The following is a 22734-nucleotide window of genomic DNA, read 5'->3' as shown; positions in this document are numbered from 1 at the left end:
AGGTGATGTATTGATTTGGTCTGGTCCTTGTGTGTTGCTGGTGTGGAGGGTGGTCACTATAGACAGGTGATATAGTGATTTGGTCTGGCCTTGTGTGTTACTGGTGAGGAGGGTGGACACTATAGACAGGTGATATAGTGATTTGGTCTGGCCCCTGAGTGTTTCTGGTGAGGAGGGTGGTCACTATAGACAGGTGATATATTGATTTGGTCTGGTCCTTGTGTGTTGTTGGTGTGGAGGGTGGTCACTATAGACAGGTGATATAGTTCATTTGGTCTGGTCCTTGTGTGTTGCTGGTGAGGAGGGTGGTCACTATAGACAGGTGATATAGTTCATTTGGTCTGGTCCTTGTGTGTTGCTGGTGAGGAGGGTGGTCACTATAGACAGGTGATTTAGTGATTTGGTCTGACCCTTGTGTGTTACTGGTGGGGAGAGTGGTCACTGTAGACAGGTGATATAGTGATTTGGTCTGGTCCTTGTGTGTTGCTGGTGAGGAGGGTGGTCACTATAGACAGGCGGTATATTGATTTGGTCTGGCCCTTGAGTGTTACTGGTGGGGAGGGTGGTCACTATAGACAGGTGATATAGTGTTTTGGTCTGGTCCTTGTGTGTTGCTGGTGTGGAGGGTGGACACTATAGACAGGTGATATATTGATTTGGTCTGGCCCTTGTGTGTTGCTGGTGAGGAGGGTGGTCACTATAGACAGGCGGTATATTGATTTGGTCTGGCCCTTGTGTGTTGCTGGTGAGGAGGGTGGTCACTATAGACAGGTGATATATTGATTTGGTCTGGCCCTTGTGTGTTGCTGGTGAGGAGGGTGGTCACTATAGACAGGTGATATATTGATTTGGTCTGGTCCTTGTGTGTTGCTGGTGGACACTATAGACAGGTGATATATTGATTTGGGTTGGTTCCTTGGTGTTACTTTGGTGTGGAGGGTGCTGGTCACTATAGGACAGGTGATTCTATTGATTTGTCTGGGCCCTTGTGTGGGGGTTCGGTGTGCTGTGAGGACAGTGGTCACTATAAGACAGGCGGTATATTTATTTGGTCTTGTAGCCCCTTGTGTGTTACTGGTGGACACGTCTCGAACAGGTGAATAATTGATTTGGTCTGGTCCTTTGGTTACTGGTGAGGAGGGTGGACACTATAGACAGGTGATGTATTGATTTGGTCTGGTCCTTGTGTGTTACTGGTGAGGAGGGTGGTCACTATAGACAGGGTGATATAGTGATTTGGTCTGGCCTGTGTGTGTTACTGGTGGGGAGGGTGGTCACTATAGACAGGTGATACCGTATATGACCTAATAAGGGCGCCCCTACCTTTTTTCCCGGTAAAAACATCTTTGACTGAGTGTCAAAATGGTGTTCAAAAGTAATAATTCAGGTGAAATGTTTGCTACTTTATGTGATCAATTTTCTTAAGCAAATTAAGTCACTGGAACACAAGTTTTCGCCACATTTTGTCTATTCCTACAGATGTCAGTGCAAAGTGCACCCGAAACTAAACACATACAAATAATAACTTACCATCTTTATTTGAAGATAAAGTAAAAGACTTCATTCTTGTTGTTAACTAACTGTTGTTCAGTACAGAAAGATAGTAAAAGACATTGTAAATCAATTAGTAGGTCAAGGAAAACGATGTCTGACATGATCTGGGAAATCACCTGTGTCTATAAATAGAACACAAAAGAGTTCCATTAGAACATAAATGGTGGAACACACGTTCTCTGGTCTAAAGATCAGCTGGCATGGTTTACAAGTTTACAGGAATATTCAAGTGATGTTTAAGCTTATTATATGATAATGAATAGATATCTTCATCTGGAATATTTTTATGACAGAATATTTTACTGTTTCCACAGCCTAGGGTATTCTGCTATAAGGTATAGTCTGTTTCATAAAACTTCAGAAAACAAATCTTAATAAGGGCGCACCAACTGTCAATTACCCGCGCCATGCGCCCTTATTAGGTCATATACGGTATATTGATTTGGTCTGGCCCTTGTGTGTTGCTGGTGGGAAAGGGTGGACACTATAGACAGGTGATTATATTACCTGGTTCCTCTGTCTTGATTTGGTCTGGCCCCTGTCCATTGTTGGTGGGGATGGGATGGAGGGGTAACAAGGTCTCCCGTGTAATGGTCTGCTGTATATTGTTGGCAACCTGTTGTGTCTCTGCCTGCTGTAGGAACTGTATAATCAGCTGGACAGGTGTCGGATCTGTGAAGGTAGATTGTTGTACAGTAAAGCACCTCAATCAATTTGAAACATCAAGACAACTCATAAATGCAATTTTTTAATAAAGTTAAAATGACTTAATGAAAAATAACTTCACTAATTACACCTGCAGTGTCATAGATTTATGAATACACATAATTAACAATGGTGATTGACAAGAGAAAAAAGGTATATATACATATGTGTATAGTTATTTAATTAGCAAGCTAAAGTTTAGATATAAACAACCGACCTTTGACCTTTACCGACAGGTTGCACATGTTAATATTGAACAACCTTGTGTAAAATACACTGGAAACAGGACATTTAAACAGTGTTGTGTCACTGTGTGTTCAATTTAACTTTGATTTACAGCTTCAATAACAATGGTCATCTGATAAGGTGACCTGCTAATTAATGAGTGGCTTAAAACAAAAGATTTTTTAATGATATCTCTGAATCGATCTCGTTAGTGATGCTTCAATGATTGTGATTACACACGTAGCACATATGTGTCGGATTACGTGATATGTTCACACACCATAAACTGGTACACATATTTCTTATTGTGTTTCCCATGGTAAGCAGATATCATTTAAATGTACAAAACAATTGCGCACGAAGCCCCTTAACTGGTGTTAAATATCATCCAGTGTCTATCTAATATCTGGAACCTTTTGTATAGATTTGTATGTATGTGTAATATAACTAAATACCAGATCAAATTATACTTATTGACAGATCAACTTGTTAAAATATTCAGTCATAAAAATTAATCATCAGAGAATAATTAGTACAGGAGTATATCATGACTTACTTATTATTATAATAAGCTTTTAAGAACTTATTTTGTATGTAAGAAATTCTATTTATCACACATGTCCAACTGTGTAAAAGATTTATATATAAAGTATGCTATTGACATTTTTAAGACTTTGAGAGTTTTTATCAAAATACATATTTCTAGTCTGTTTACCTGGATTTTCAAGCTGTAGATGATTTTCAAGCAGTTTGTCATTCAGCAGAAATTCAAACCAAGAGATGACAGGGAGAGTTGTGGGTCCAGGTCCGAAATTACCTCTAGGTAATGCCTCTGTCATTTTGTTCGTTATGTTTATTCACAGGATGTTTAAATATTAATGATTCTTCAGAAGAATCATTAAATTTCTTCTTACCCACTGAATACCATAAACTCCAACAAAGTGGTAGTTATCACTTCATTATAGGCCAATACATTAAATCCCAATCATCCAGAAGGTAAAGATGATAAATTTCCACAGAATTCCTGTACTATTTACCATCAGACTGAGATGAAATAGCCACAATCTTTGAATTCATAAGATCTGAAAAAAGAATGTATATTATGCAATACATATATATGTCACCACTCATCATATTCTTTCATACTGATATGGCATGTACAAAAGGATCTATCAATATTTCTTTTAATCCAAAAGTTTTTGATGTTTTTTTTATCAGCCTTTTAATAAAAAACATCATTGGCCCAATGTGTATCCTTCAAGATATAGAATATTGATATGCAAATTGAAATAGAAATAAATATCGTTAGTTGCAACATACAACTAAGAGTCAACTTGTAGGAAATTAAAGTTAGATTTTTTCCTTCTTTTCACTATATATATGGCAGGAATTCTTATCTTGATCGTAAATAATCAGTTTGACTCAGTCCATATGTAGGTAAACCTTCAGATTTGTCTTTGCTTATTGTATGAAATGGTAAAAACATGGTGCAAAATGGTCCTTATTAATTGAAAAAAGCACACCCTGATTCTGTTGTGATTGGTTTTCTTTACCTGATTCTAGAAGATCTTACATGAGTGGCTATGTAAAATCAAATTTATTAAAGTTCTATAATTTGTATGCCACAATTCTATAGGCAAACTAATATTTGTGACAACGTCACAATGGTGTTATCATTATTACATGTGTATTACCATTACAATATTGGTGACATGGCTAAACTGGCTAATTATGTGTGATAAACAGACTTTTAAAACATGATTCATGTTTTACATAATGTAAAAGTCTATGCACATAGAGCTAGATTATCTGTTTTTTATTGACGATATGAAAAAGTGAATATGACTCAACATTAAGAGCAATACACCTTTTGTTTGGGATAGACAATCAAACTCTAAGTCTCAATTATTGTCCGATAGAAGATCCATTGAATTTATAGGGTTATACCCCATACATGTTTTAACAGTTACAACAAGTAGCCTATACTATTGTCCATAAATTTGCATTGCATAGCTGAAAAGGCACAGTGAATAGAGTAACGTTACTGTAGTAGATGATTCAGTGTAAGGTCTGAATATGTTACGATGTACATGTACTTTATAACGTACAGGTCATCTCGATACAATGTTCTATATCATATGTAAATATACCCCCCCAAAAACAAACCCATTCAAACCTGCAACGTTTTCATTATATAGTGACGTTATTGGCATTTCATGTTGCTATAAGCTTGCTTAGTTACAATCGTAGAAAATACCTGTCAATTATACAGATGCCACCACCAGGCACTTTTTCAGTACCGTTGTAACTTGTCTTTGCGAAGAAATATTCTTACTTACCGAGTTGCTGTTTGGCACGCACCGGTGATTTCCGGAAACTGTCTTTGGTGTGGCGCATGCGCAGCATTAGGTAATTCCCAAACAATATGGCTGACACTAGGACCGGAAGCAGTGGTTCTAAGTCAAATATTTCAGAATTTCTCAAGATAGAGGTATCAGAAATATTCTTTCATCCATATGTTACGATCTCCATATTTATGTAATACTTTTGTTTTAATCATACCCATTGGAGTTGAGTCAAATACGTAAAAAGTGGAATTAGCTTTCCCTCCAGATTCGCACACTTGGCTAATTATATTAAATCTATGATATCATAGTGACATAGTTCAATTTTGTACCATGCAATCCGCAATGTTGATATAAGCTGTTTACAGGATAAGTCTCTGATATTTGTTTGCAGAATGAGTCTCTGTCATACGTTTTCCAGAGTATTACTTATGATTAGTTGCAGTATGTCTTGTCAATATTCATTAGATCTAGTAGATCTATATGTAATTACAAACAGGTCGGGGAGAAGTCCTAATTTCACTATTATAGTGGTATTCCACTATAATAGCTATGTATAACTATAATATGAAAGAGTCAATGCCTGAAAAGAGCGAAGCTAGCTAGTATGCCAATGTACAACATAAAAATATAGTGATAAACATTTCGCCGATTAAGAGAATGTGACCTTATATTATATGACATGACTTTTAATAGCCAGAGTTTTCTCTGGCCCTGTCACCATGTCTGATGTAGGGCCAGAGCCCACTACTATATGAAAACGTGGAATTATCCGACACCGTTTGATGTCGCTAATAATTTGGTGCAAATACAATAAAATCGGGTGTGACATAACACCTACCTTACATGTATGGTACTGTGACGTGTAAGGGGTTCGTTACCAAGTCACGTCTTGGGATTCGAGATATTTACTACATATTACCCTAAGTACAATATATACATATATGTGTTCTGCTATAAGAGCGTAATGCCGCCCGGGCGTAAAAACAATGAGTATGATTGTATCCAGTGGTTGTCTGACCACTACGTAATTATCTATACTACTAACAACAGGGATTCTGAATGCCGCTACCGCGTTACTAGTAAAACCGCTGCAATACACTCTGCTAGAGCCTGTGTATATGTTAACCACGCATACAGCACCAGTCCGTCAGACCGCCGTTCTCACTGCTGTTTGCAGCGAGCTCCTGTATGCGCACATATATACACAACAACCGACCGCTAGCTATACGTCGGTCAGCCTCCCAGAGTTACCTGTACACTGACCTGCCAACAGTGCACTGCCAACAGTCAACTGTCAGGCTCCTTATCACCGCTGTGATAATATAAGTACAGTACCGTAACCCTGTCAATCCGCTAACCCCACAGTGTGTTAGTATTCCAGCCTTATTCAGGCCCACACTGTTTCCTATGTATATGGTAATGCTATGCAATTCTATAGTATAACGTTACTAGTGTTCCCTGATCTTCACTCGCCTTAATCAGAATCAGAATGGAACCCGAGCAGCTCAGCTCACCTGTATTTATACTAACGAAAGTACCATGTGATTACAGATATCTATGTCTTTTACATGTTTTACTGGGACGTAACGTTGAAGCTTCTGCCCGACGAGGTCTAGTTTCGTTTTCTATTTCCCGCCAAAAGACCTACTTTCGCTTTCCGTTACAGTACTAAAATGAGATATTTATTTACCCCGGAACACCCATTTAGTCCCATCTACGCAAGTCAAAATATCATACTGTTGACCCGCCATTTTGTAAGTGACAGTACGACTAACCACCCGAATCGGAACGCAATGGACCGAAAAGACCATATATCATTTATTGTGTTTTTCTTCTTGCATAGTTTAAATTAAGAAAACTAAGCTTATTATTTCCCCAAACCTGTTATATTAACTTCAAAAATTCATTATTTATAAATTATAAGGGGTAAAATATATAAAAATAAATCTTATATTTTTTTCTTTTCTCTCCATCGCACACTGATTAGGGTAATTAGGCCGCCCGCGACCTACATAGTTAGCAATATGGCGTCGAGTCAAGTATGAAATTTTGACTAGCGTAAAGCGAGGGTCTATACAGACGGAATAAAACACCTAGATGGGACTAAATGGGTGTTCCGGGGTAAATAAATATCTCATTTATCCATACATGTAAGGTAGGTGTTATGTCACACCCGATTTTATTGTATTTGCACCGAATTCTTAGCGACACCGTTTGGTGTCGGATAATTCCACGTTTTCATATAGTAGTGCGCTCTGGCCCTGCACCAGACATGGTAACAGGGCCGGAGAAAACTCGGGCTAGACCTCTGACAGTCGTTAACTATCAGTAATTTTCGACATACCGATTCTGCAACCGGGGACTGTCGGTACTTTCCGTCCAAATGCAATCACAACATCTCTGTAAATTTCCGACAATCTTCGGAAATAAGCCGAATGTTCCAAGTTCCGTCCTCGAAACCATAACTAGAGCTATATTTTATTCGCATGCTATAAGAGATACTTTTTATAAAAATAATTAGTCAGCATTATAAACACACCAACTGGATTGTACGTTATATAGACTTTTTACATTAACAGTTTCTGCAGACATCTGCACCGGGCTCCTAACTTTTTCCGTTTCTGGCAGAATTTTTTCTGGCTGTACCATCCCACAGGACGTTATGCGAAGATAGACTAGAATATTATACATACGTGCACGTTAATGGTAAAGAGCTATGCTCGGGCAGGTTATGCTGCCCGAAGAGCTTCGCTCTTATAAACAGTAGGAAATTGAAGCATTTCCGCCAGAAAAGGCATACCTGACAAAAAGCGAGAGTTATGGTTTGTAGATGCATGATTCATGTGCTTGGTTGTTACAATACCAACAATAAAATTAAAATTTCACCTGTGAATTTTTCTGTGAAATCGCCGTTTTTCAATCTTTATACTAACCGAATGGAAAAAGGGAAGTAACTCTAATAGATCAGAATGGTGGTTGTCATCTCCAGAGTCGGGGGGGGGGGGGGGGGAAACAAGAAAAAATGTTGCGTTACTCCACTTCCGGTTGCAGCGGCTCTGTTTGGATTGGGAACATTACAGGAAAGTATATACAGATTGTTGTGACGTTCAGATGAATTATTTATCAAGAAATAAGCAAATGAAACAGAAATTGCAATTTCCCGTTACAAAAAAGATGATTTTACAGAAAACCGCACAGGTGAAATTTCAATTTTAACACAGTTATCTGGGGCAACCAAGGACTGACATGGATTATGTACCTACCGACCATAACTCTCGCTTTTTGTCAGGTATGCCTTTTCTGGCGGAAATGCTTCAATTTGCTACTGTTTATATATATAGCTATATATAGCTATTATAGTGGAATACCACTATAATAGTGAAATCAGGACTTCTCCCTGACCTGAAGGTCTAGATTGTGTGGAAATAAAATTCTGAAGTAAAATAGGTTTCACTTACTAATATTCGTTCAAAAATATCATTATAAGGCGTATACACATTTGCCCTCCCATTTAATGAATTTCTTAAGTACAATTTGTAACTTTACTTTCAGCCTTTATCAATAAGACCATGTCATTGACCTTATTCACTTTATAACTGTCTGGTTTAACAACATATTTATGCTACACGTGTTAAAAGTTCACTCTTAATTGCTATTACATTTAATTATGTCCAAGTAAAAATCATACTGTCATGATTATAAATTAGATAGCAAATTAACATTATGTGGGTAAGTCAGGAATGAACATGTTTCTTTAAGTATACATATAGTGTTGTTTGTGTTCTGTATATTTACATGAAGATAATACAATACGTCTTTGTTATTACAGTATTCAAGATGCATGATATGTGATGGGTTTTATGGCTCCAACTTCGGCCAGCCTGTGTGTAGCACCTGCCATTTGTTCCTATTTACATCAGACATCAATTCAGAAGATGGAGAACAGGAAATTTATAATGAGGTCAAACAAATTTTGCTTTTTGAGCTCAGTCAATGTCATCAGATGTGATGGTGGTGGGCTATATGTTCAAATCATTCTGTGTCTGTGGTGTGCTGGCCTTCCTTCCATCTGTCCAACATTCATTAACAATTCTTGTTATCACTGTTTCATAAGTACTGAAAGGATATTTTTTATTATAATCATAGATGTGAAATATTTTGTTTCTTTTGTATGGACAAAAAGTAGAATGCAACATTGTTTTTCATACTTTATCAGTCAGAGAGGTTACCCCTGAAAACATCAAAATACATTAATTTGTATTGTTTGAGTTTTGCGTAGTTATCAAAAGCTGAATATTTTATCAGAATACATAACTCACATGATAATGTGTAATTCAATATCAATCTGTACTTGTTTTTATTATATAACTATCAACAGAAGGCAGATTCGGATGCTGACTCGGGAAATGAGGAGCCTGGAGCAGCATTTGACTTTTACACAAATGGAAGTCAGGATGCCCAGGAGACCAGGAGGGTGAAATCTGGTGTCACTCACAAGATGGACAAACTCACAGAACGTATATCCTCACTTACAATGCCAAGAGAAAAAGACACAGTGCCTGAAGGCTTGGTGGATTCCATGCCCCCAGAAGGTCTCTGACAAATTATTTTGTTCAATTATATATAACATATAACACTTTTAACTGTACAATTTACGCAGTGAACATGTAACAGAGCCCATGATTTACTATAAAATCACTGCCTCTGCAAGGGATCGAACCCAAGACTTCTGGATTACTTGTCTGGTACATGCTCTATCGATTGAGCTAACGAGATGTTATCTCTGACCGAGCAGTATTGCAAACACAATAGATTGGAAAGTAAAAGAATGTTCCAGCGGATACAATGTATTGATAGATGATAATGTAAAATATTATAAGATGTTTAAGGTGAATATATCGGAGGCAAAGTGGGGAACTGAAAATGAAATATTTGATTATAATTAGCATGTAACTTCCAGACAAGTCATTTATAAGATATGAAACCAAGGTAGGATTATTTTTCAGCAGAATTATTTCAAAAAGTATGGAAATAGTAATCCATAAATTAAACACGGCTATAAAACATACATTCCACATCAATGCACGGACAGGGGTTTGACACATTCCTATGAACCAGAATAACAATTTACCCCAAGGCCTTACCCCTTAGATCATTTTAATCTAGGGGATTAGGCGTTTGGGTTTGTTTAAATTGAGAGCAGTGTGCATCAATGCATTGGCAAATCTGTGTGCATTTTCACAACATGTAGTTCAAATGTATTGCTATGCAAAGATCAGTAATTCCTGTTAACAATGTTGTAATGTTTGTTTAACTTTCAGTGCTTTTAGTAGTATTTAAGTACCTGGACGATATTTCACTGTGGACAGCTGGACGGGTATGTTCAAGATGGAGACAAATTTTGGAAGGGGAGACAACCGACTCCCAATGGAAGGAATTTTGTAAACTGCGTTGGCCACTTTTTTACCCACAGTACAGAGTGAAGACATGGAAAACAATTTACACAAAATTGTAAGTGTGTGTTGACCAATAAATCAAATTATGAATTGATTATAAATGGGTGTATCATTATATATTGATTATAAATGGGTGTATCATGATGAATAGATTATAAATGGGTGTATCATGATGAATAGATTATAAATGGGTGTATCATTATATATTGATTATAAATGGGTGTATCATTATGAATAAATTATAAATGGGTGTATCATGATGAATAGATTATAAATGGGTGTATCATTATGAATTAATTATAAATGGGTGAATCATGATGAAAAGATTATAAATGGGTGTATCATTATATATTGATTATAAATGGGTGTATCATTATGAATTAATTATAAATGGGTGTATCATTATGAATTGATTATAAATGGATGTATCATTATATATTGATTATAAATGGGTGTATCATTATATATTGATTATAAATGGGTGTATCATTATATATTGATTATAAATGGGTGTATCATTATATATTGATTATAAATGGGTGTATCATTATGAATTGATTATAAATGGGTGTATCATTATATATTGATTATAAATGGGTGTATCATTATATATTGATTATAAATGGGTGTATCATGATGAATAGATTATAAATGGGTGTATCATTATGAATTGAATATACATGGGTGTATCATGATGAATTGATTATAAGTGGGTGTATCATTATGTATTGAATATACATGGGTGTATCATCTGGAATTGAATATACATGGGTGTATCATTATGAATTGAATATACATGGGTGTATCATTATGAATTGAATATACATGGGTGTATCATTATGAATTGAATATACATGGGTGTATCATCTTTTCATCCACAAGCTTTAGTTACAGATATATTTTCTTCACCAGTACATAAATACATGGTCAAGGGAGTAGGTTTTGTTAAAATGCAGTGTTTGTCACAGTTTGTATATGATTTTTATTTGACTTTGAGTGACTCAAGACTGGCCTGTGACAAATGTAATGTTTAAAGTATTGATATATATATGATGTATTTATCAATGTAAGACATGACTGAAAATAACACAATTTTTTACCAATCTTGTTTTCTACATTATTGTTTACAGGCTAGAGAGCTCCCCTTGTAAATACTGTTTAGAGAGCATGATGTTACAGGTAACATGGTTATCTCCCTTACTTTGTTTCATTAAAAAATATGTCAACCATTACTATATAATATTCAATGCTATCATTTTATCAAAAAAATATTGCTTTGTTAGTTATAAATATATGGTTATTTGTTATAAGGATGTTTATTGAATAATAATATAACAATCATGTTAAATATTTAATAACAATATTACAATATTGTCGGTAAATATATCCAGACTCACAAATTTAATTGTGTAAATATTTTCATAATACAAAGTGCACTTTCCCTAACTACTATTTTAGCAAGCCTACAAACATTTCTGCTACTTCACTAAAATAATACTTAAGTGAATGTTGTAAACTGATTCATTAGAATGATTTCATATCAAACATTGTGACTTACAGAGTACCCCACCAATAGAGGAGAACTCCTGGCGACATCGCAGACTAAGGAGTGAGCTGAAGACCCTGAAGTCAGACCCTCCAGAGGGTATAAAAGCTACTCCTCTAGACCGACACTGTTGTCACTGGCAGGCTTCCATCACTGGTCCCCAGGGAAGTCCTTACGAGGGAGGACTGTTTCTGTTATATTTACAGATACCACAAAGGTAAAAACATTTCACAAGCTGTGATCTTTCCAGATTTGTTCTTTTAAAAGAAAAGTTGCAAAATCACAATTTGTACATACTCTTGGTAATAATTTCTGATTTTGTTTCAAACTCAAATATCAATACATTTACATGTGGATCTGTTCAACTACACAAAACCTAGTAATATCTAGACTAATATACATGTATTAAATAAAGAAAGTGTAACTGTGCAAGGTTATTAGTTGAGTAATATTGATACCAGTACATGTATATGATATAGAGGAGAGGATGGGATAACTTTCTACAGGACCAAGATCTAAAAAAAGGAAAATGTATCATCCTGTGATTTGAGGACTGCTCTATTCTCAAAATGTGATAATGCATTATATTTATAGATATATTTTGAATTAATCAACTACATTGCACTGACAATTGTTAAAAAAATTATGTTGATTGATATGTGATGTCATTTCTATATTGTTAGCACCATAAATCTTATTTAGTGTTTTATTATGTTGCAGTTATCCAATGAGACCTCCAAAAGTACGATTCATTACAAAGATATTTCATCCGAATATCAGTCGCCATGGAGACGTAGGCTTGGACTCTATACATCACAACTGGAGTTTAGCACTGACAATATCTAAAGTGTTGATAAGCATTCAGTCATTATTAACAGATCCATACTGTCATGTTTGTATGGAGCCAACAGTAGGACAATTGTATGCTCAAAACAGGAATGAATTCAACAGGATAGCACGATTATGGACATGGAAATATGCTATGCATGATTTCCTCATGCCAATGAACATAGATCTGAATGGAGTATAGGATGGGGTGTATACTCTAGACCAATACTAATGTAATGGGGTATAGGATGAAGTGAATGCTCTAGACCAAGACTTCTGTAATGGAGTATAGGATGAAGTGTATACTCTAGACCAAGACTCTGTAATGGAGTATAGGACGAAGTGTATACTCTAGACCAAGACTTCTGTAATGGGGTATAGGATGAAGTGTATACTCTAGACCAAGACTTCTGTAATGAAGTATAGGATGGAGTGTATACTCTAGACCAAGACTTCTGTAATAGAGTATAGGATGAAGTGTATACTCTAGACCAAGACTTCTGTAATGGGGTATAGGATGAAGTGTTTACTCTAGACCAAGACTCTGTAATGGGGTATAGGATGAAGTGTATACTCTAGACCAAGACTCTGTAATGGAGTATAGGATGGAGTGTATACTCTAGACCAAGACTCTGTAATGGGGTATAGGATGAAGTGTATACTCTAGACCAAGACTGTAATGGGGTATAGGATGGTGGATATACTCAAGGTCAAGACCTTGGTATTGATTAAAAAATCAGCAGTGGAAAGAACAATTAAATAGGATAGTCAGTCAAATTTTGTTTAATCCAAAACCTTCATTAGTTTGGAAACTGATGAGTGAATGGTTTACCCCAAACAAGCGTGTGATCAGGATTCTATTTTCTGTAATGTCTGATTTGGTAGATACATCATGCATTCATTTAAAAATCAAACTACAATTTATTATTAACTTGCTGATTTTATCAGTATTTTAAGTTCAAAAATGCTAAATTATCATTACCACTAGCAGCTTATTACTGCTAAAATAGAATGGTTTAGATAGCAGAGTAAATCACTTGCCGTACCCCTTCTGTTTTGGTTATCTTTTTTTGAAACATTAAATAATGTTTCAGAGACAATGTGCAATATTTTGTTGAAATTCTTTACATGTTAAATATGTTGATTGGTTGTTCTATACATATACAGATATTAAATGTATGTAATACTTTTTTATATACTGTTAATACAACATTTTGTTAGGAAGTGTATGTAGTGGCTAGTCTGATTAAAATCACCTGTTACATGGCTACTGGTTCAGGGCTTGTATATTGTAGCCGATTTTAATCCAATTGGAATTATATTTTGGGTATAGAGGCTTGGTATGGAATAAAAAAGTCAGGGCCTGGTTTTCAGAACTTTGTAAATCTAGGCTAGCTTAATTATATTTTAAGGAACTACAGATTTTTTTAAAATGTTCAACTTCATGATGATGGAAACTTGCCTCTCTTGCTACACTGTTACATTAATTCACTAGTCATTTTATTGATTGATTGGATCATGATGAACTCAGTCATGATTGACATAACATGAACATGCTTCTCAATTTTTCAGTCTGACTGCCATCAATATTTCCATTACGCTTTTTAGCTCACCTGGACCGAAGGTCCGGTGAGCTTATGCCATGGTGCAGCGTCCGTCGTCCGGCGTCCGGCGTCCGTCGTCCGTCCGTCAACATTTGCTTCAAATCGCTACTAGTCAAAAAGTTCTTATTGGATTTTGCATAAATGGTGGCTCTGACCCCCAAGGGGCCTGAGGGGCGGGGCCCAATAGGGGAAATTGAGGCAATTCCTTTAAATCGCTACTAGTCATAAAGTTATGAATGGATTTGAACCCAATTTGGTCAGAAACATCCTTTGGGGAAGGGGAACAGATTTTGCATAAATGGTTACTCTGACCCCCAAGGGGCCAAAGGGGCGGGGCCTAATGGGGAAATAGAAGTAATTCCTTTAAATCGCTACTAGTCATAAAGTTATGAATGGATTTGAACCCAATTTGGTCAGAAACATCCTTTGGGGAAGGGGAACAGATTTTGCATAAATGGTGACTCTGACCCCCAAGGGGCCAAAGGGGCGGGGCCCAATAGGGGAAATAGAGGTAATTCCTTCAAATCGCTACTAGTCATAAAGTTATGAATGGATTTGAACCCAATTTGGTCAGAAACATCCTTTGGGGATGGGGAATAGATTTTGCATAAATGGTGACTCTGACCCCCAAGGGGCCAAAGGGGCGGGGCCTAATGGGGAAATAGAGGTAATTCCTTCAAATTGCTACTTGTCATAAAGTTATGAATGGATTTGAACCCAATTTAGTCAGAAGCATTCTTTGGGGAAGGGGAACAGATTTTGCATAAATGGTGACTTTGACCCCCAAGGGGCCAAAGGGGCGGGGCCCCATATGGGAAATAGAGGTAATTCCTTTAAATCGCTACTAGTCATAAAGTTATGAATGGATTTGAACCCAATTTAGTAAGAAACATCCTATGGGGAAGGGGAACAGATTTTGCATAAATGGTGACTCTGACCCCTAAGGGGCCAAAGGGGCGGGGCCTAATGGGGAAATAGAGGTAATTCCTTCAAATCGCTACTAGTCATAAAGGTATGAATGGATTTGAACCCAATTTGGTCAGAAACATTCTTATGTGAAGGGAACAGATTTTGCATAAATGTACTCTGACCCCCAAAGGACCAAAGGGGCGGGGCCCCATATGGGAAATAGAGGTTATTCCTTTAAATCGCTACTTGTCATAAATTTATGAATGGATTTGAACCCAATTTGGTCAGAAGCATTCTTTGGGGAAGGGGAACAGATTTTGCATAAATGGTGACTCTGACCCCCAAGGGGCCAAAGGGGCGGGGCCTAATGGGGAAATAGAGGTAATTCCTTAAAATCGCTACTAGTCATAAAGTTATGAATGGATTTGAACCCAATTTGGTAAGAAACATTCTTGGGGGAAGGGGAACAGATTTTGCATAAATGGTGACTCTGACCCCCGAGGGGCAAAAGGGGCGGGGCCCCATATAGGAAATAGAGGTAATTCCTTTAAATCACTACTAGTCATAAAGTTATAAATGCATGTTGTAAACTCAGAGAGTCTGGACTTCATTATTTCTTTAAAGCAGTTGGGATTCCCACGCTATAACCATAAATAGCATTGTTTGAGGTTAACAAACAAAAGGAATTGAACATGAACATTATTTTGACATTTGGTCAAATCCAACCAGGTGAGCGATACAGGCCCCATGGGCCTCTTGTTTTCTGTACACGCAACAGGCATAATGCTATTTAGCTAGTTGCATGCAAGAGTAAGTGATGTTCTGTTTGTTCAAATTAATGACCGTGACCTATTTTAGGATCCATGGCTGAAAATAAATTTAAGATTACATTACACATTATCACAATAACAGAAACGACTAGAGTCATGGTATTTTGACATTGACATGCTGAGATGTAGAGGACTACCAAGTTTGTTCATGCATTTCATTTTGTGAATGATCTTGTAATGATTAAGTTTAAAAGTTGCATGTATACTTTAAGTTAAAGCTTCCCAAAGACTAACATTGTTAAAAGTAATGGTATTTAGTCTAGATACTGTAACTGTCTTAATATAAAGTTTATGAAATATATTTGCTTTTGACCAAGTTTGAATCTCGCATTGAACTACAGGTAAGCAATGCAGGCCCAACAAGTCTGTTGTTGTTATGTTATTATCTATGTAAGTGTTAACCAGAATGTTTCACAGCTAGTGTTTCATACCAAAAAACAGTGCGTCCATGCATTCTGGTATCTTTTTCTCTCATTTTTATTGCATTCAGTTTTCATAGGGAAAACGGTATTGCAGATACTATGATGTACAGGTGTCAGGAACATTAGATCCATACATATCACTAGTACCCAACTTGTGTACACACATTACTACATTAATCTGTTTAAGACATTATTTTCTCCAATGAAATAATTTCCCTCTATCATAAACAAAGTATGAATAATTTGATTCATATTCTTTTTCAAATTAAACTAAGTTAGTGCTACTTTTTGGCAGTTAAGAAAATGTCACAATATGCTGTTTTAAATTCTTTCCTTAAGTATTACAGTTTGGAATATTGTGACAACTTGACAAGTTGTGTGTACAGGTGTGTACAGGACACCATTGTATTTATCCTGCTTTCCATTAATGGTAATGCATTTAATTTGCATTTAATTGTAATTTTACTAAAATATTCTTCATGAATATCAAAAATAGAACTTTAAATATTATGGTTTCATATGTTCTGAAATCAAATAGATACAAATGGCTGTAACTGTCCTTATTTCAAACAAACGTTTATAGATACACCAACTAGGCTTTCCCTACCAACCCTGGCTTCTGCTGAAATTCTTATTCTTTCAGATGTAACTGTTATATTCTGTTCCTGTAAATTTGAAAATGTTAAAAAAATATATGAATAAATAAATTGATGAATTTTCATACAAGAATTAGAGTTCTTTTCATATTAATGTTGAAAGTGGTGTAAAAGAGGAAGGCCTTTTCCAATCGGTGTATATAAAAAATGTACACCTGGCTTGATTGTTTTGATGATAATTTCATAACACTGATTAGAGAGGCATAGATTGGTGCCATAAACGGTTTTGTCTCCTGAATTTCAGCTAGTGTCTGTTTTAATGACCTGTTGTTGGATGGGCTTGTTGTTAAAACTGAGAAATCTGTTTCATATATAGATAAACATGTATACTTATAAAGATGACAGCAAAAGCCTTCATGTGTTTTACATGGGACAATTTAAATAAATTAGTTTCTTTTTCTATAAAGTCACAAAATATTTCATTGTGGCACTTGAATGTTGCTTATTTATGGAGACTTTAAATACGACAAGATAATTCAGCCCATGGCCCGTGTTTTGAAAAGATAAGCATCTTCTAAGAGTAAAGACATTTGCCATTCAAATCTAAGTTAAAATCTAGCGAATGTCACATTCTCACAATAAGAATCGGATGACAATGAACCCATCAGACATAATAACGGACAACAGCCCTGTCAAATATTTCTCACAAGGAAATCTAACACCTCCGAATGAGATTCCGATGTCTTCCAGTAATCTTTACAAAGTGCATTTCTCTAAACTTGTGCTTGATTTCTCAGTCAACATTTGACCTCTCTGACGGCATCGGGAAACTACCCCTAGAATATTGAATCAACTGTGTCTGTAAACAACGTTATTAGGAGAAGCAGAAATGTCATTATCTTGAACAGGAAAATTTAGCAATAAAAGGAAGATTTAATCTTCATGTTCCCTCTGTTGTAATTACGTTTGAAGTAAAGGTTGAAGTAGGAGGCTAATGGGGAAGAGTTTGTGGTGTCCTTAATTTCTAGTTCATGAGGAAGAGTTTGTGGTGTCCTTGACTTCTAATTCTTTAGGTATATCTACATCATTTCGTGAGTGAAGCTTACATATTTTCATTGTTTTCCAAATTTCAAAGGTGGGGCCTATAAACATCTGCCGTAGCAACAAAACATCCTTTGTGTAATTTATTGTCTGGTGGATTCAACGATTGACCTTTTCATAATAGCACCATAAACCTGAAAATCAAAATTATACAATGTGTATCTTTTAACTCTTTCGTTAAAAAACTTTACTCCATAATCGCTACACTTCTGGTAGGTAAGGTATGGACCGGAGTGGACAACGGTCTTAATGGTGTACGAGTGTTACACTCTATGGTGGGAAAGAAGGATGAGGGAGTCCATTATGGATACTTCATCAAAACGGTTGCTGGAACTCGAAATCATCTAAGAGATGTTACAGAGGGAAATAGAAGGGCGGTGCCAACACGGAAAATAAAAGGAAACTATCCTCTGTCAACTGACGATTTTCCATTTCTAGACAGTAACATCCATGCTACCCTTACCTAACGATGTTCACTTATCTTGGTTTATTCGATATACAATGACTTGTTTCCAAAACAGGCGATTTCTGAGACAGATGTCTACTACTGTAGGAAAACTTAACACCAGAAATAAAGGTTAATGAAGACTGGACAAGTTGTCTGGTCGACATCATCATCTCATTGGGAAATATTCTATTTCATTTTACGATATGAAGTCGTACACAATTGATTATGTTGGTTCTGTTGTCACAACCCTTGTTCTCATTTTTACGCCTACTCTTCCGGAACACCTGGTCTTGTTATTCCTGTACCTTTGGGTCAACATTCTACCCTTGGGTCACCTTTCTACCATTGGGTCACCATTCTACCCTTGGGTCACCATTCTACCCTTGGGTCACCATTCTACCCTTGGGTCACCATTCTACTATTGGGTCACCATTCTACCCTTGGGTCTCCATTCTACCCTTGGGTCACCATTCTACCCTTGGATCACCATTCTACCCTTGGGTCTCCATTCTACCATTGGGTCACCATTCTACCCTTGGGTCTCCATTCTACCCTTGGGTCTCCATTCTACCCTTGGGTCACCATTCTACCCTTGGGTATCCGTTCCACCTTGGGTCACCATTCTACATGTACCATTGGGTCACCATTCTACCGTTGGGTCACCATTCTACCATTGGGTCACCATTCTACCCTTGGGTCACCATTCTACCCTTGGATCACCATTCTACCCTTGGGTCTCCATTCTTCCATTGCGTCACCATTCTATCCTTGGGTCTCAATTCTACTCTTGGGTCACCATTCTACCCTTGGGTCACCATTCTGCCCTTGGGTCACCATTCTACCATTGGGTCTCCATTCTACCCTTGGATCACCATTCTACCCTTGGGTCTCCATTCTACCATTGGGTCACCATTCTACCCTTGGGTCACCATTCTACCCTTTGGTCTCCATTCTACCCTTGGGTCACCTTTCTACCATTGGGTCTCCATTCTACCCTTGGGTCTCCATTCTACCCTTGGATCACCATTCTACCCTTGGGTCTCCATTCTACCCTTGGGTCTCCATTCTACCCTTGGGTCACCATTCTACCCTTGGGTCACCGTTCTAACCTTGGGTCACCATTCTACATGTACCATTGGGTCACTATTCTACCGTTGGGTTACCATTCTAACCTTGGGTCTCCATTTTACCCTTGGGTCACCATTCTACCCTTGGGTCTCCATTCTACCCTTGGGTCACTATTCTACTCTTGGGTCACCATTCTACCCTTGGATCACCATTCTACCCTTGGGTCACCATTCTACCCTTGGGTATCCGTTCTACCCTTGGGTCACCATTCTACATGTACCATTGGGTCACCATTCTACCGTTGGGTTACCATTCTACCCTTGGGTCTCCATTCTACCCTTGGGTCACCATTCTACCCTTGGGTATCCGTTCTACCCTTGGGTCACCATTCTACCGTTGGGTTACCATTCTACCCTTGGGTCTCCATTCTACCCTTGGATCACCATTCTACCCTTGGGTCACCATTCTACCCTTGGATCTCCATTCTACCCTTGGATCACCATTCTACCCTTGGGTCACCATTCTACCCTTGTGTCTCCATTCTACCCTTGGGTCTCCATTCTACCCTTGGGTCTCCATTCTACCCTTTGGTCTCCATTCTACCCTTGGGTCTCCATTCTTATGTGTATTATGTATGATGGAGTTTAATTCATTCTCGATTCCACTATTACTCTCATTGTTTATTGTAAGGTGCTAATATCTTGTGTGTCTCATATATGTTTGCATGTCGGTATTAGCCTTTGGTTTTTGGTTTACTATACATTTTATGGTCAGATGTATAGCCTAAACATGATTTAAAATCTTATTTAGATATTATCCTTAATGCTGCTAACTGTTAATTCTTGCGTTACAGTTCCCCCGAGAACGTGTCCGAGCCTAACTATCTACTAAACTAGAACAACTAAATAAGATGCTAGGTAAGCTCTACCACAGACGGATAAGGCGGTTTTTATAAAATATACACTGCTTCAAACTTACATGTTTGGTCCATAGATGACAGGTATATAGCACACTAAACAGAACATAGCTTGGTTGTCCTATGTAATATCTACGACAAATAGCATGTAATCTCAGTCCGCACACATTTCTCGTTCACTTTGAATGTATCAGTGTGTCAAAAACACATGATCCACATAAATATAGCGCCGTGACTCCCACGTTAACACTCATAGTTATACAATACGAACACACTCTATATATTTTTATATTACTACATCAGTATAAAAATTGTTTTTGTGAATAAGATATTCAGCACACGTAATGTCATACTATTAAGTGACGAATACCTGTGTATTTAGACTGTTCTGTCTCTTTGTTTTCGTTTGTCAATGACTTTGGTATAGCAAGCCAAATTGTCATTCATGGAGCATGTGAATTCCGTATTGAATGAAAAATGATACAGAAATCTTAGTGACTTTAATTAAATACTGGAACAAACTTGCTCTTTGAATAAATGACAACTTTACCTTATCATAATTTGTGTCTGTAACTAAAAAAAATTAAATACTGGAACAAACTTGCTCTTTGAATAAATGACAACTTTACCTTATCATACTTTGTGCCTGTAACTAAAAAAAACCGATATCTTACTACGATACGTATTAACATTATCACCCAAGCAAAACATGTCGATCGTTTAACGGGTATGAAATTTAGAATATTTCATTGATTGGACAAACAAGACACAATGTGGATTCCCAAACTGGAACAATAAGATACTGTGTATATATACGAAAAGAAAGGTCAATCGTAATGAAGGTGATGTAGAAATCAAATCAAAATTAAGTTAGAACCTTTAATTATTATCACTGTGCAGATTATATGTTTACAGAAAATTAAATATAAATGGGCATTGAATGTAAGCTGATATTTCACAGTAAATGTTTTGAGGCAAATAAAAGTGCAGTAATTTTCACACATTTCGGACTATTCTGAAACGTGTTCCGTTAAATGTATCTTGTTGAAGATGGGGCATTAAACACATGGGATACTGTTATATCTGTTCTACAGAAACACACCGTCGACGAATCATTCTTTGTAATACTTCATAAGCTGTATCATCCAATTTCCAGAATCCAACTCCAACTCTGTCCACAAAACATTGCCGATACCTATCCCTATGGATCCTTGCTCAAGACTATTTCTGTGTAGCGTTTTAAGGAACTGTCCAGACCCATTAATTAACTCCACTGTATAGGTTTTGTAATCGGCAATTACCAAGTTCCCAAAAGAGTCGTAAGAAATTGAATTCGGACCAAATGAATCAGTTGGTGCCGCTTCCTGGTTTTGAATTCCTTCCCCTCTGTATTGGAACTTCACGCCGAGGGTTTTATCAAACACTACAACATGACTCCTCCAGCTACTGATGTTTTCTGTGTCACTTCCTGTAGGTTCCCCATTCACGATTGCTATGTTCCCTGTAACTGGGCACTGAGCGATAGAAGCAGGGGACACGACCCCCGAGACGTCACGTGTAGTCTGATGTAGTACCAAACCCTCCCCGTCGTAAACCGTAACCTTGCACTCCGACCCTACCACGACATTACCTTCTTTGCTGACACACAGATAGAAAGGTTCGTCGTCAGTTTTGAATCGCTTGTATGGGCTGATCTGAAGTTGTAGGCACTTCGTACACCGCTTTCTCATTCAAACAACAGAACCACAGATGATTTGTATCGGGTGATATACTGATGTCCGCTATGCTACTTTGATGACTCACCCTCCTTTCCACGGTGCCTTTGTTATCCACAAGGACGATTGTCTTGGACTGACTGTCCGATATCCAGGCGTGTCCATCCTCAGTAGGATGGATGGAGGTGATGTTACTGGGATAGTTAAACTGTGAAATCACAGCTGGCTTATCCAGAAATTCAAACGGATTCCTTGTTTCCGACATGTCCTTTGTATAAATCGATTTTACCAGCTTTACACACACACGCAGTGCAGCTCAGCAGACCGATACATTTACAACTTTCATTCACACTGCCTCCGCACAACATCAAATGTGGCGATCAATACTTTTGTCTCGTAATAAAAAAAAAAATAGTCGGCGTGAGTAAGCTATACCCGCCATTTTACATCCTGGCAAGGTAAT

General features: G+C 37.2%; 3 protein-coding genes across 3 annotated transcripts in view; 1 reads left to right on the top strand and 2 right to left on the bottom strand.

Moving 5' to 3' along the window:
- The window catches only part of LOC117337070 (integrator complex subunit 8-like), a 31134-nt gene extending 26276 nt beyond the window's left edge, over positions 1-4858 (bottom strand). The window contains 3 exon segments of the mRNA XM_033897856.1: positions 2062-2226; positions 3200-3566; positions 4824-4858. Of these exon segments, the coding sequence (XP_033753747.1) occupies positions 2062-2226; positions 3200-3323 (289 nt within the window). The 5' untranslated portion in view covers positions 3324-3566; positions 4824-4858.
- Positions 4859-4905: 47 nt separating this feature from the next.
- On the top strand, positions 4906-14264 carry LOC117337668. Its single transcript, XM_033898764.1, has 7 exons — positions 4906-4975; positions 8662-8793; positions 9211-9424; positions 10154-10343; positions 11419-11467; positions 11849-12051; positions 12555-14264. Exons 1-7 carry the CDS (start codon positions 4910-4912, stop codon positions 12862-12864), a joined length of 1164 nt encoding a protein of 387 aa, XP_033754655.1. The 5' UTR covers positions 4906-4909; the 3' UTR covers positions 12865-14264.
- Positions 14265-21417: 7153 nt separating this feature from the next.
- On the bottom strand, positions 21418-22697 carry LOC117337994. The gene has a single exon (XM_033899155.1). It carries the CDS (start codon positions 22284-22286, stop codon positions 21669-21671), a length of 618 nt encoding a protein of 205 aa, XP_033755046.1. The 5' UTR covers positions 22287-22697; the 3' UTR covers positions 21418-21668.
- Between the last annotated feature and the right edge of the window lie 37 nt (positions 22698-22734).

Source organism: Pecten maximus, chromosome 11 (genome assembly GCF_902652985.1).
Source record: "Pecten maximus chromosome 11, xPecMax1.1, whole genome shotgun sequence".
NCBI lineage: Eukaryota > Metazoa > Mollusca > Bivalvia > Pectinida > Pectinidae > Pecten > Pecten maximus.
Note: the sequence above shows the minus strand (reverse complement) of the source record. Positions and strands in the feature narration are given on the sequence as shown.

Bases quoted from the DNA above. Each gene is read 5' to 3' on its own strand.
- LOC117337668 (XM_033898764.1), top strand. From the start codon at position 4,910: ATGGCTGACACTAGGACCGGAAGCAGTGGTTCTAAGTCAAATATTTCA. The intron at 4,976-8,661 runs GTATCAGAAATA...TTGTTATTACAG, and splicing joins CAGAATTTCTCAAGATAGAG to TATTCAAGATGCATGATATG. The intron at 8,794-9,210 runs GTCAAACAAATT...AACTATCAACAG, and splicing joins AACAGGAAATTTATAATGAG to AAGGCAGATTCGGATGCTGA.
- LOC117337994 (XM_033899155.1), bottom strand. From the start codon at position 22,286: ATGAGAAAGCGGTGTACGAAGTGCCTACAACTTCAGATCAGCCCATAC.